The sequence below is a fragment of the Thermobia domestica genome, chromosome 1, assembly GCF_964235325.1.
Source record: "Thermobia domestica chromosome 1, izTheDome1.hap1.1, whole genome shotgun sequence".
Taxonomy (NCBI): domain Eukaryota; kingdom Metazoa; phylum Arthropoda; class Insecta; order Zygentoma; family Lepismatidae; genus Thermobia; species Thermobia domestica.
Window position 1 is genome coordinate 106,695,611 of NC_137454.1, and position 12,916 is coordinate 106,708,526.

The 12,916-nt window shown below is 33.2% G+C and overlaps 1 protein-coding gene across 1 annotated transcript in view; it reads left to right on the top strand.

Moving 5' to 3' along the window:
- pigeon (gamma-secretase activating protein pigeon) overlaps positions 1-12,916 on the top strand; it is a 92,979-nt gene that overhangs the window by 20,419 nt on the left and 59,644 nt on the right. The window contains exons 4-7 of the mRNA XM_081761690.1: positions 1,544-1,783; positions 3,746-3,795; positions 7,744-7,947; positions 11,631-11,798. Coding sequence (XP_081617816.1) covers positions 1,544-1,783; positions 3,746-3,795; positions 7,744-7,947; positions 11,631-11,798 — 662 coding nt within the window. The remainder of the gene's footprint in view (positions 1-1,543; positions 1,784-3,745; positions 3,796-7,743; positions 7,948-11,630; positions 11,799-12,916) is intronic.

Consider the following 12,916-nt stretch of genomic DNA (forward strand, 5'->3'; position numbering starts at 1 on the left):
GTCCAATACTCTGTATATAGCACTTGACCAATTTCTTCCTTAGTCCAATATTAAGGCTGCTAGTTAAGAGTGACCTTTTCTTGTTGAATGCTTCTTTGGCTATGGTAATTCTAGACCTGATCTCTTTGCAGTAAGCATCTCTCGTCAAAATACTTCCCAGATATTTGAAATGATCTACCTCTTCAAGTACTCTTTGTTCTACTCTGACCCGTAAGCGCGCATTTTCACGGGATATTCTCATGACTTTCGATTTATGTATATGTATTCCAAACTCAGATTCTGTAATAAAGTACACGAACATAGTCCATTACTATATACTTCATAATCAAACTCCACTAACTACTTTTTTCTGAAACAAACCTCACAAATCGATATCTGTAGAAAATGCTCTAACAAGTGAGGAAGAACGCGGAGTGTGGAAAAAATATGGCATTTGATACTGAAGGGAAGGAAGCTTTTTTTTCTTCTTAGAGAATCAGAAACCAGCATGCCAGGAGTAAAAGAGACCAAGAAATGAAGAATACTGATGGCCAAAGTCTTAATCTCACGTTTATTGGAATACAATAAATGTGTATATATCTAAGAAACGTTATCATAACCGTTCTCCCTGACCGCCAGACCCAACTGAAGAAAATACTCTTGTGTATTGAAAGCTTTCGAAGAACGGAAACAAACAACAGAGAAGTAAGCAAAAGACTGAGAAATTATTAATGTTCGCTTCGCTTTAAATTAAACATTACATTCAAATTAAAGTGTACATATATAGAAAGAATGTGTGGAAAAAATGTGTGACTGGACGGAGTTTCGAATTTGGACCTCTAGCTTATCGTGCCGATGCATCAACTACCATTCCATCTAGTCCGTTTTATGAACAGCCATACACTTTTCACTCGTGATGCATGTACTTGAATACTTAGACCACATTGACTGTACTGCAACTCCTGTTGTGCTTGAACGACCAAGTGTTCTAATTACAGAAATACCTCTGACAATTGAATGTATGGTTTTGATAAATACAGTATAATGTGTGGCTGAATGTAATGAATGTATGAGTTTTCATGGAGCGAACTGGGTGATCTGGTGATTGGCACATAATTAAGGTAAACTGGAGGTACGAGCCGAGGTCTGTTCGATGATGATGATGATGAAGATGAATATTATTATTATTATTATTATTATTATTATTATTATTATTATTATTATTATTATTATTATTATTAGTATTAGTATTATTATTATTAAATTCACACCTGAAGAAGAATTAATGTCGTGTCGTATAAAATGGATTATTTCCTTAATTTCTCAAATATAAAGTAATTTAAATCAACATGTTAAGCTAGTAACAGAAAGAGATTATAATAACTTTTTCTATTTCAATAGCATATTTTTTTTTTCTACCATCAAAGTGCCTCTGCTGTAGTAAAGGTGTCAGTTCGCTGTTAGTTAAAACACTTTTGCGAGTTCATTAAGTTTTTTTTCTTTTCTTTCTTTCTTTCTTTCTTTTTTTCAAATATAAACTTTACAGCAACTTCATTTTCTATAGGTTTTGTTGTAAAAGAAGCGTATAGTGAAGTGAATGGAAAGGTTCCACCGGATGTGGCTGAAAATGAATCTGACGATGTGATGGATGTTTACCGTGTATTTCTCGCTGAGATAAATCCTCAAGGAGAAGCGCACGAACTGCAGTTAGAGCGCTCTCGTCAAATAATGGTACAGTTTTTGTATAGAAAGAAAGAACAGTCAGCAGATAAGGAGAAGTTTCTTGTTCTGATACATCAGGAAGGTAAGTAAGCTCCAGGATTATTGTTGTTTAATCACTACTCTTAGTGCTGATACATGCTATCATATTGGCATTTTAATAGGATTTACAACAATTGGAAAATAATCTCCTTATCTTAACATTGTTACTGTCTGTGGGGTAGGTAAAGAGTATTTAAAATAATAATAATTAAAATAAAAAGTAAAATACTTGATCCAGTTTTTGCCTAGTATGCTTAAGAAGAAACAGAGTAACCTTAGGGCAACTTTAAAAGTAAACAATGGGTACACATTTTCTTAAATCTCTGTTCCTGTCTATCTCTCGGTATGTATATAAGCAGATTTTGTATTTTAAAGATACATTCTAGTCTTAATGTTCTCGAATGATGTGTTTGACTTTTTACCGATCTTCTAATACAAAATTAACTGCACCCTTTAGAGCTTAGTTTCTTCAAAATATATCTTTCTTTTTTTTTCTGCTAGAATCATTCTTTCCTCTTATTTCAACTAAATATTCTATATATATGTCTCAATGCAGTATCTTTCTCTTTGTAACTGTCCTGTAGTTCGCAGGAAATAGTTAAGTAGTTAAATGTTTTGCAACAATTACTAAATGCCGTAAAGTAAACTGAATAGTGACTTCAAGATTCTAACGGAACTAAATTCCATTAACGATTTTAAAATCAGTTCATTTCATTACATCTTCATTCTCAAGCATACAGAACAATGGTACAGAATGTTGTAAATAATCTTTATTATTATTATTATTATTATTATTATTATTATTATTATTATTATTATTATTATTATTATTATTATTATTATTATTATTATTATTATTATTATTTAATTACGTCACAAAAATGATAATATAATTGGTATCAGTAGTGGCTACTTTTTTGTGTAGGTACTGGTTTTGCGTTATTGTTGGTTAAAAGAATTACCCGGAATTTTCTGTGAAGATAACTGTGGGTAGAGGCACGAGTTTTTCGCAATGCGTGATAAAACGAGGTGCATCAGAATTAAGTAATTTTCAATTTCTTGACTTTCAATTCTGTGTATATTTTCATTGGTTCCTGTTGCGCGATAAAACGCGAAATTGGCAGTTTTGGTCGAAATTACTATCAATACACGAAATAGCGCGAAATTTTAAAAATACGTTTTTATTAATTTAAAAACGCCAGTTTTCCGCTGACGGAACGGTAGAACGTGGCATGAACGTTGCATTTGGGTGATTCAGACACGGCTATAGAGAACATGTTGCGCGTTAGCTATCACTATCGCAGCTAGATGGGGAGGAACTGCTGTAATTAGCTAGCCAATGGCATGGACTGGTGATAAGTGACAAACAGTGAAGGAGGAAAATGTGGAAACATGTAACATGGTCATGTTTAATGCTTAAATGTAACTTGCGCCTATGTTTTCAAAAAACAGCAAAACTTTCCTACTCGTAGTTAGTTTAATTACTGATGTTCCTTCAGTTTGATTTAAAAAACATAATTTTCTGTAAGTGGAATTTACAATGTCAAGTAAAATATTAAGTGTATTTTATTATTAATGGTTTATTTCTGTAGTGATCTATGAATGAAAGGAACAATTTTAAAAATGTCAGTGAATATCTCTTTCACAAGAGCTACAAAATGCGCAACTTTATTTGGAAAATGCGACAAAACGCGAAATTTTCAAATTCTTAATGCGAAAAACTGATGCCTCTAAGTCTTACGTTTGTAACAAATATACGACATCTATTGTAGAGTATTTGCAGATAAAATGTTAAATACAGATATAATTGCACCATATTACTTTCTGTAGTTTCATGTTTCGTCATAGTAGTTTTTTTTTTTCCTTCAAATTGTATTACAGTAGCTTCGTAAAAACGTAGATATATATTGGATCTTGTATCACTTTCTTTGAACACAGGTATAAATTCTTAGTTTGTGAGTTTCTGTATTTGACTTAACGTAGAGCATATTTTTCACTTCCGCAGCTGTCTCTCTCTATCAGATTCAGTTAAAGCAGAATGGTGATAACGCTTGGGTAAGTTGTTGAAATCTACCAGATTCTTGTTTAGTCTTCTTTGTTATTGACTGATTGCATTTTAACATTCCTTTCCAGTACTGAGCGTAAATAAGACTAAACCTACCCCTTAAAGTATTATCCAATCCTCTACTTATGTGTATATCCGAGGAAGATTCCCTTTAGGAATCGAACCGTGATCGTGTGCACATTTTTCGTATTGTTATCTGTGAATGTGTTAAGTTACAGAACTAAAAGAAATAAAACACTGAACTGCTGGACAAGACTGTAGTATTCATAAAAATTACATACTTTACATGTTACGTTTCGATTTTCTAAATAAGATCTTCATCAGACATACACTCTGATTTATGTCTAATAAGACTGATGTATGTCTGATGAGGATCTTGTTTAGAAGATCGAAACGTAACATGTAAAGTATATAATTTTTATGAATAGTCTTGTTCAGCAGTTCAGTGTTTTATTTCTGTTCTTATATGCAAGACGTGCAGCAATGTTGTGTTGTCAATACAGAACTAAATGTATATGAAAGCTCTTTCCACTTGCTTGTTGTTGTGTTTTGTGGCCGTTTTGGAAATTCTAGTGTATGTGATATTTTGTAAAGCAAAATATCAAAATTATCTAGATCTCTGCATGTACGAAGTTCTTGACAAAAATAAAGACCAGGCTGGGAAAACAGTTAATATTTTCCTTTCATGATTATTAATTGGCCGTGGTTTTTCAGTCTTGTGACAATTCAACCTGATTGATTTTTTTAAAAAGAAAAAGTCATTGTAAATTCATGTGATCGTTACTCTTGGAAATGAATTAGCAGTAAGCCTGTGAATTATTGAATTGTACTTCTATTTAGCAATGATGCCATGATAACATTGTGACGTGTGGTTCGTTTCTCTTGTCGGAGTGTTCACTGCAAAGATTAGATTCTAGCCCATTTACTTAGCATAGTTCGGCGTTGTTACTAAGGCAGTAGAGCAGGAGCGAGGTATCAGTTCGTTTACCTTCTGATTCAGAAGGTTATGTGGAATATTAAGACATTATGGATCTGGAGTAAGAACTAGGATTGAGAATATACATTTACAAGAATTGAACATTTATAATGTTATAAAAATACTTACATGCACTGTCAATTAGTATTCCTTCCAGTATAAGACAAATTAATATTTTTGTAGTGTCTAATTGTTTTTTTCAGGAAGTTGTTACGTTACTAGAACAAAATTCTGTTGACAAAATTCTTCCTTCATTGATTTTTTTTAAAAATCCAATCTTCATTAAAAGTACACACTGTACTTATAACGTAACTAATCAATTGACTCATCATTTACTCTCTGATGCTTCAAACTAACGTGTTAAATAGATTTGTTCAATGTATTTTTTGTACTAACTAGCGATTGGAGATTGTTTTTGTGAAAATTGGACTAGGTCCGAACCCTAACTTTTTGATGGCTCATAACTTGAGAAAGAATCAGGGGCACTTTAAGTAACAACCTCAGCAAAAATCTGAATATAAAATCTTATAACACTTCCGAGATGCCAGTGTTATAAGATTTTAACTAGTTTTATATCAAACATTGTCTCCATGTTGGTCTAAAACTAAAATTATATATTTACTTAAAATTCAAAGAACAACATCAATAATTCAACTTCATCAGTAATTGTTTTTATGAAGTTCAAAAAACAGTAGAGATTTATAACAACACTAAGCCATCTTTGTAAACTTCGATTACTTTGCCATTTATAGAGACTTTTACTGAGGTTGTGCGTAAGTAACAGGTCATCAGACATTCACATTTGTTAAAAATCATCAGGTGTATGGGTATTTAAAATCTGTCAATTACCATGCGTTTCACAATACATAAATACTTCATAAACACAGAAACACAATCATTAAAAACCAATCCCTAAATAAAACTTGCTCCTTTTTCATTTAATCCTAAAAATGCTCTATGTATAAAACCTTTACTATTTAGAGTATAATAAAAAAAAGATTGTTATGTTGTTATTAAAATCTCTCGCAAAACACTCTCAAATATTACTTTTATAAATAAACCAATATCGTGACAACAGTTAGGGAAAAAAATTGTCACAAAATAATCGAAAGTATTGGTATATAGTAGAGATACTGACGTGTCGATTACTGGTTAACCAATGAAGTTCCGAGGTTGATTCGCAGTGTTGGCCCAGTATCGTGCACTAAACGCCGTTTAGAAAGGAATGCGTGATTAGTTGGATCAAAGATGACTGATTCGTAAATAATCTTGGCCTAATGGGATTTCATCCTCTCCCATATGTCAATACAATAGATTATGGTGAGTCAATCCTTTGTTTATTTTTGCTATATATATATCCATCACTTAGGAAACCATATATGTTTTGTACGTTCAGTAGTGGACGCATATCAGACTCGTCTTCGTTCGCCAACTTACCTTGGTATCATTAAATCTAGAATGAGTATGAGTTTATTGCAATTGATAAAATTGAGGCATACCAATTTCTATGTAGGTGCGAATTTATATACAACGAATGAAGAAATACACAACTGGATCGAGATTCGAACCCGGGTCCAATTGTTTATTTTGCACTGGTTCAGTACAGATTAACTAATGCGTGATTCATATTTCTGCTATTATAAACTAAAATTACGTAAATGTTTAATTGTTTTATACAGTTTCGATAGATACTCCTGTCTGTCTGCTGCGGCAGGTCGGAATTACTTACTGGTAAACCTCTCATCACAAAATATATATATAATGTCATGTTGGACATGTAATGCCTTGTTTGCAAAATTAAAACTTTGGAAGGATTAATAACATTTGAAACGGAAGATTGTAAATAAATAAATAAAAGAAAGATTTTGTGATCTTCTATTTTGTATTTTGTGAGGCTTAATAGTTATCAGTTTCTCCGCATGGTGGTTCCTCTGATAGACTGCTTGTGTGAACTCGAAAGACATAGTGACATCTATCGGGAGGGCAGTGGACTTTATGAAATAACGTTACGGAATGCTAGGGAATGGAGCAAACTTTGTCTTGTCTGTGAAAAGCAAGAATGTGATGTAGGGGAATTAATTATTCCAGTGTATTGATGTGGTATTCACATTGTGTTATATAAGGTTTTTAAATAGGAAGTATAGGGTTGTATTAGCCGATATGTACATTAATTAATAGGTTATCTTTGGTGAAAATTACATACGTTTTCCTATTTATTTTTCTTTTTATTTGTGGTTGGTTTTCAAGATAGTTGGTTTGATTAGGGATATCTTGTAATTGATGGCCATATGGACTAAATATTAGGTAGATTTGTGTAATTGGTAGTATAATCCTTTTTGATATGTCTTACCACTATAAATTTCAACACCAATATTTGAATCTAAATTTATTGTATTATTCATATAACCTATAAAATGTATTGATATGATGAAATAATTATTACTATTAACCTGCGTTCAACACATTTGTGAAGCTGTTCAACCGCTTGAATCTTGCTGATTTTTCCTCTAGTCTCTCTACGAGGCCACACGAGGAAATAAAAACAAAGTGCTTAGGTTCATACCCGGAAGTACGTTACACATTCAAATAATAATTAAACCATTAAAGATATGTTAGTTCATAGAATATCTATGCAAAAATTCGCCACTGAAGACCCTGAATACTGATAGTTTAGTGAAATCACACAACTTGGTAACATTTCAAGTTAATGATTTTAATTTTATACCAGCGTCATATTAACCAAGTTTGTTCTTTATTCTGATTTTCTGGTCATATCTCAAGAAGATTCTTCTAAGAACTCACTTTGGCTGACTTGATTTGGTTTCTATATTCTTCAAGGTTTAAGTTAATACAAAAATATGGCAGAATAGAATAGGACAGACATTCGCTATATAAAAAAAGTTTTACTATTGTTTTTTCCTGTGTAGATTCCTTTATTAATAATCCGAATGGATTTTTATAGGTGCCAAAAGAAAATCTCTCTGTGGAGTCAGTGTTACGGGTGTTCACATGGGCACAGTGGGATCCAGTAAACCAAAGCCTCTACTATATTCACTACAGAAAACCACAACAAAGTGTGGAAGGAGAGGAGGAGCAGGAAGAAGGACCTGTGATACCTACTCTGTCATGTCTTCAGTTCCATGATGATATGCCTCATGAGACGGTGGTAAGTTCGTCTTTCTAAATTTATTGTGGCTTAATACTGCGGGGACGCTAAAATATATGATTATGAGTTGTGCATAAACTTTGTTTTCTTGTTCTTGGAAAATTCTTACCCTGTGGCCCTACGTAACGTAGCCGGTAACGCTCTTGCATTTGCTGTGAGCAGTCCCGGGTTTGATTTCTAGTGGAGGTACTCGGTCGAAAAAGTGTAAAAGCGTTTCCAGGCCAACCGTCGTAAGTGAGGTTTATCTGGGTTTTCCTCATTCATATCATGTTTTTCTTCCGCAATTCCCTAGGACGTCATCACTCAAAATGACGGACTGACATGATCATAGATGCCGAAAACCCAGAAATCTTAATTCCTAATCCTAATTTCTTATTGTTAGGTAAGTTTAATATTTTTTTTTACAAGCCAAGGTATTTACTTTTAATTACCTTTCCTAATCTACTAGGAATTGCTAATAAATATCAATACCTCTTCTTTTTTACAGTCAACTTTTAATTGACTTCTATTTACATCAAGTCAATCGTCTACCACTCTAGACATGCAATTAAACAGAAACGTATCTGTATTCCAAAAAATATTCCAATACTTTAGTATTACTAAATACACACTTGGTATTACTAAATACATAAAATATCAGTTGCCACACTTAGCTCATTAACCTAAATATCTATAGCCACTTGTGGCTTATATCCACTTTACAAACAAATTCAACTACTTGTGGCCTATATCCAATATATAAACAACTTCAACCACTTACGGCTCATATTCAACATACAAATAACTTCAACAGCTTATGACTCCATTCCAACATCAACAAAATTACACACTATTTATATTACATAGTTACACCCTTGTTTTGTTCTTCCAGTTTCCCAATATCTCGTCTGATTATTCATCATCAGCACTGTGTCCGATAGTTTTAAACAATGTCCAAGCCTAACTTACTAAACCCTAACACTCATTCCTGTTGTTTCAATTTGAAGTGTTATGTTGTTAAGTTAATGTCATTGAAAAGATAATCGTTCTTCTAAGCATATATATTTAAATTTTTCATAATTCTGTACAATCAATATATATGATGTATAAATAACGTTTATTTTTTGGTGTCTGAAAAACGGTCCTTAATAATAATTTAGGAGATTGATGACCGTTTAACAATACTTTTTTTTTTTTCACTTCCTTTTAGAATAAGATAATTAGGCTTGCTTTTCCTTTGATGTCATATACCAGGTAATCTAAGAGTAAGACTAAGAAGGAAATAGCTTTTCCACATGAAACTTCTCTCCGTAGGAAATGACTAATACGCGTGGTCTCGGGTTCGATTCCCGCTAGGTGCCTCACATGCAAACGCTAGTAGTTTTTCGAAACCCCATTTCAAGCAATAGGTCCCGTCTCGTATAGCTTCGATGATTAAACTCCAATCGGTTAATTAGTTGTCATCATGCACACAATAAACTCGAAAGCTGGAGAACTAGACAAATTCGTCCTTCGTCCGCAACAAATGGAAACACAATCTTGAGATGACCTTCATCGTCAAGTATTAAGCATGCACTAATTTGTTGATTTGCATTTTAACGTCCCTGTACTCCACCAAGGCCATATAAGATGTAGACCAAGAGTTTGAAGTGGAATTCTAACCACATGAGTTCCCACCAGGAATCAAATCCAGGTCTTCCTTACCGAAAGCTCATATGACAACCATATAAACACGAAGAAGCTCGTTAAAAATGTTATTGATTTTGTAGTTGTGATAATAATAAAATAAAGTAATAAGAACTGTGAGGTAGCATCTTATACAACTGTGGGCAACCATATGTTCACATTAAATTGAATGGTCAGGGTATTGATCTTCAGCTACTATTTCTAGCTTTCGCGAGCTTCTGTCGGGAATCTTACATAATGAAAGTAAACATGCTAAGTAATAAGCCATGGGGAACTTATTCTTGAGAAGGATACTTACTGGATAGTAAAGAAAATAGTTTATTGTACGAGCAACTGCATTTACTAATAATAAGGTAATTGAATTAAAGAACTTTAGAGTATCTGGCAATCCTTATTATGTAATCATGTAACTTATTCACATAAAATTATTTGCTGCTTTATTATTATTATTATTATTATTATTATTATTATTATTATTATTATTATTATTATTATTATTATTATTATTATTATTGTGGTGGTGGTAGAAGGAGGAGGAAGAAAAACAAGTAAAACGTGATCATGAAACCAAACCTGAGGTACTTTATTTCTCTCCATTGCGATTAAATAACAAAATGACACTTGATTAAATACGTGGGTGCGTTATTCTTAATTGGTATAGTGAATGATAAATTGATACTGTTTAAATAAGCGCGAAAGAAATAGAGAAAGTAAATGTTAAAATTTATCGGTGAGTGCTGAAGATTTATTTATTTATTTATTTATTTATTTATTTATTTTGGACAATATTTCTAGAGTCTTACTACTCTCTTAGTCGTGTCGTGAAAATTGCGAGATACTAATAATGGTGACATAAAATTCGGGATGTTAATATTTTGTTTTGGGATTTAATACGATCAATACACTAACTATATAAAAAAATTAAATATAGAATATCTAGGCGAATTTATATCAGTGAATGTTCGGTGTGAGGCGTACTTGCATAGTGCAATTCATAGAACACCAAACATATTTAGAATTATTTGTTGGTAAACCAACGTTTTTAAGTAGATTTAAATTGTTCATGCAGCACCTCATCTTGCAACTTCACAGCACGAGGAAGAGAATAGAGAGATTCTCGAAATATCGTCGGAAAAATTTGTACGAGGCGTATCCGGAAAGTAAGTGCCGTTTTAAAAAAATAATAAACATATTTTTTTAACAAATTTTATTGTCACAAGAAAGAGCATATTTTACACTACTTTTTCAACATAGTTTCCACCGTTGTTCAGGCACTTGTCGTAGCGGTGGATCAACTTATCTAGTCCTTCCTCATAGAACGATGCTGCCAGTGAGTTTGACACTTTATGTCGCCTGTGATGAGAACCATTGCTGCACAGCGAGTTTCACTTCGTCGGGAATTCGCCTGAAAGCATTGTCATAGTGAAACGTCTGTTCTCACGGATTTTTTCATCGATTTTCCTCACCAAATCATCGTTGACAACAGAAGGCCGACCACTCCGGGGCTCATCGTGGACATTAGTTCGACTCTCATTAAACATCCTTCCCCATTTTCTCACCATTCCATCGGTCGTTGCGTTTTCACCATAAACATCTTTAATTTGACGATGAATTTTTGCCGGTTTCATATTCTTTGCGTTTAAAAATCGAATTACCGAACGAATCTCACAGTCGGTGGGATCATCAATTGTCTTAGACATTTTAAACTTGCACTGTAAACAGACAACACTACGTAGAGCAACCAAAATGGCGTCAGTTGAGAGCAGCGAACAAGGACGACTAGCGCGCATGCGCGGAACGCCGATCGCAGCGCAGCAGCGGCGGGAATGCGAAACGGTACTTTCTTTCCGGATACGCCTCATACTTTATGCACTTACCTGTAAATTTAAACATGTATTGAGAATGTGCCTAGTTAGTAATAATCAAGAAAGTAATTTCTATTACTGATAAAATAAAATATAACATGAAGTGAATATTTGTTTTATTTTAAGAAGGTAAATTATTGCTTTATTTTTCAGTTGAATATACCATTAAATCTACCACAGTTACCTAAAGGATTCACTAATACATCAGGCAGCTATGAAGATGATCCCATTCCACTTCGAATACATGACTGTTCTTTGGATCTGTATGTGCTATCAGATCCCAAAGGAATCGTGTGTATATGTCATCACTACTTATATCAAGTAAGTCACAATAAATTTGACTGCTAAAGAATTATTAAAGATGTGTTTTCTCTTAAACAAATAAATAATAAAAGAAAGAAAAAAAAACATGAATATTCTCTTGGGATTCCATTTTAAGCATTAATATATTCATATAATACTCCCACCATAATTTTCCGTGTGTAAACCTTGCCTTACTCTTTTCTCTCTCTCTTTCTCTTTCTGATTTACAGGTTTTTAATATATGATTTACAGATTTCTGTATTTCGTTTTCACTTTTGATTATGTTTTAAGAAAAGAATAAATAAATAAGGACATATTTCGTATCCTTGGGTCTCATCGACTTTTTTTTTTTTTTTCTGTCATCGCCAGAAACAAGTTCAACTAGCTTTTGAGCTACAAAAGAAGTGAAGAAGGTACTGTAGTAATAATAATAGCAATTGAAATTTCAACAGATTTTAAAGATATATTATTTTATTGTAAATATATAGTTAATATATATTTTGAATTTTTCGAGAATAGGTCTTAACAGTTTTGTTCGTATTTCATAATTATTTATTAACAAAGCTACAAAATTGTATTCAGAGGAACGTGATATATAGAAAGACACGTGGTAGAAGGAAAAAGAAAAAGAGAAGGCTGAGGATAGAATACGATTGTTGATGAGCTCATGTGGTTCGGATTCCACGTTAATCAGTAGGTCCACTTCTCATATAGCCTCCCTGCTGAACGGGACGTTAAACTCAAAATCAACTCAACTCAACGATTGTTGGTATTAAAGTGGATCAATGGACTAGTACATCAAGACGTGAAATCTGTAGTGCATGAAGTTTCTCAGGTTGCTCTAAGTAACCTGCAAGAGATGACAGAATACTTATGTTGGCTGTACAATATGACAGAATATATTTATCTTAGAAAAATCCTAGGTCGCGGTGTCTCAGTGGTAGAGCATTTACCTGTACTGCGTGGACCCTGGTTCGCTCTTAAATCGTACAAAGCAAACTGTGGTGGACAAACATCGTATGCATGGGTTTTCTCGGAGTTCTTCCTTTTTTGCTTGCTTTCTTTATTCCACAATTATTATTCATCATCATCGTCTCCCTTAGCCTCGGAGCATGATCGTAGGACGCTGAATTAGA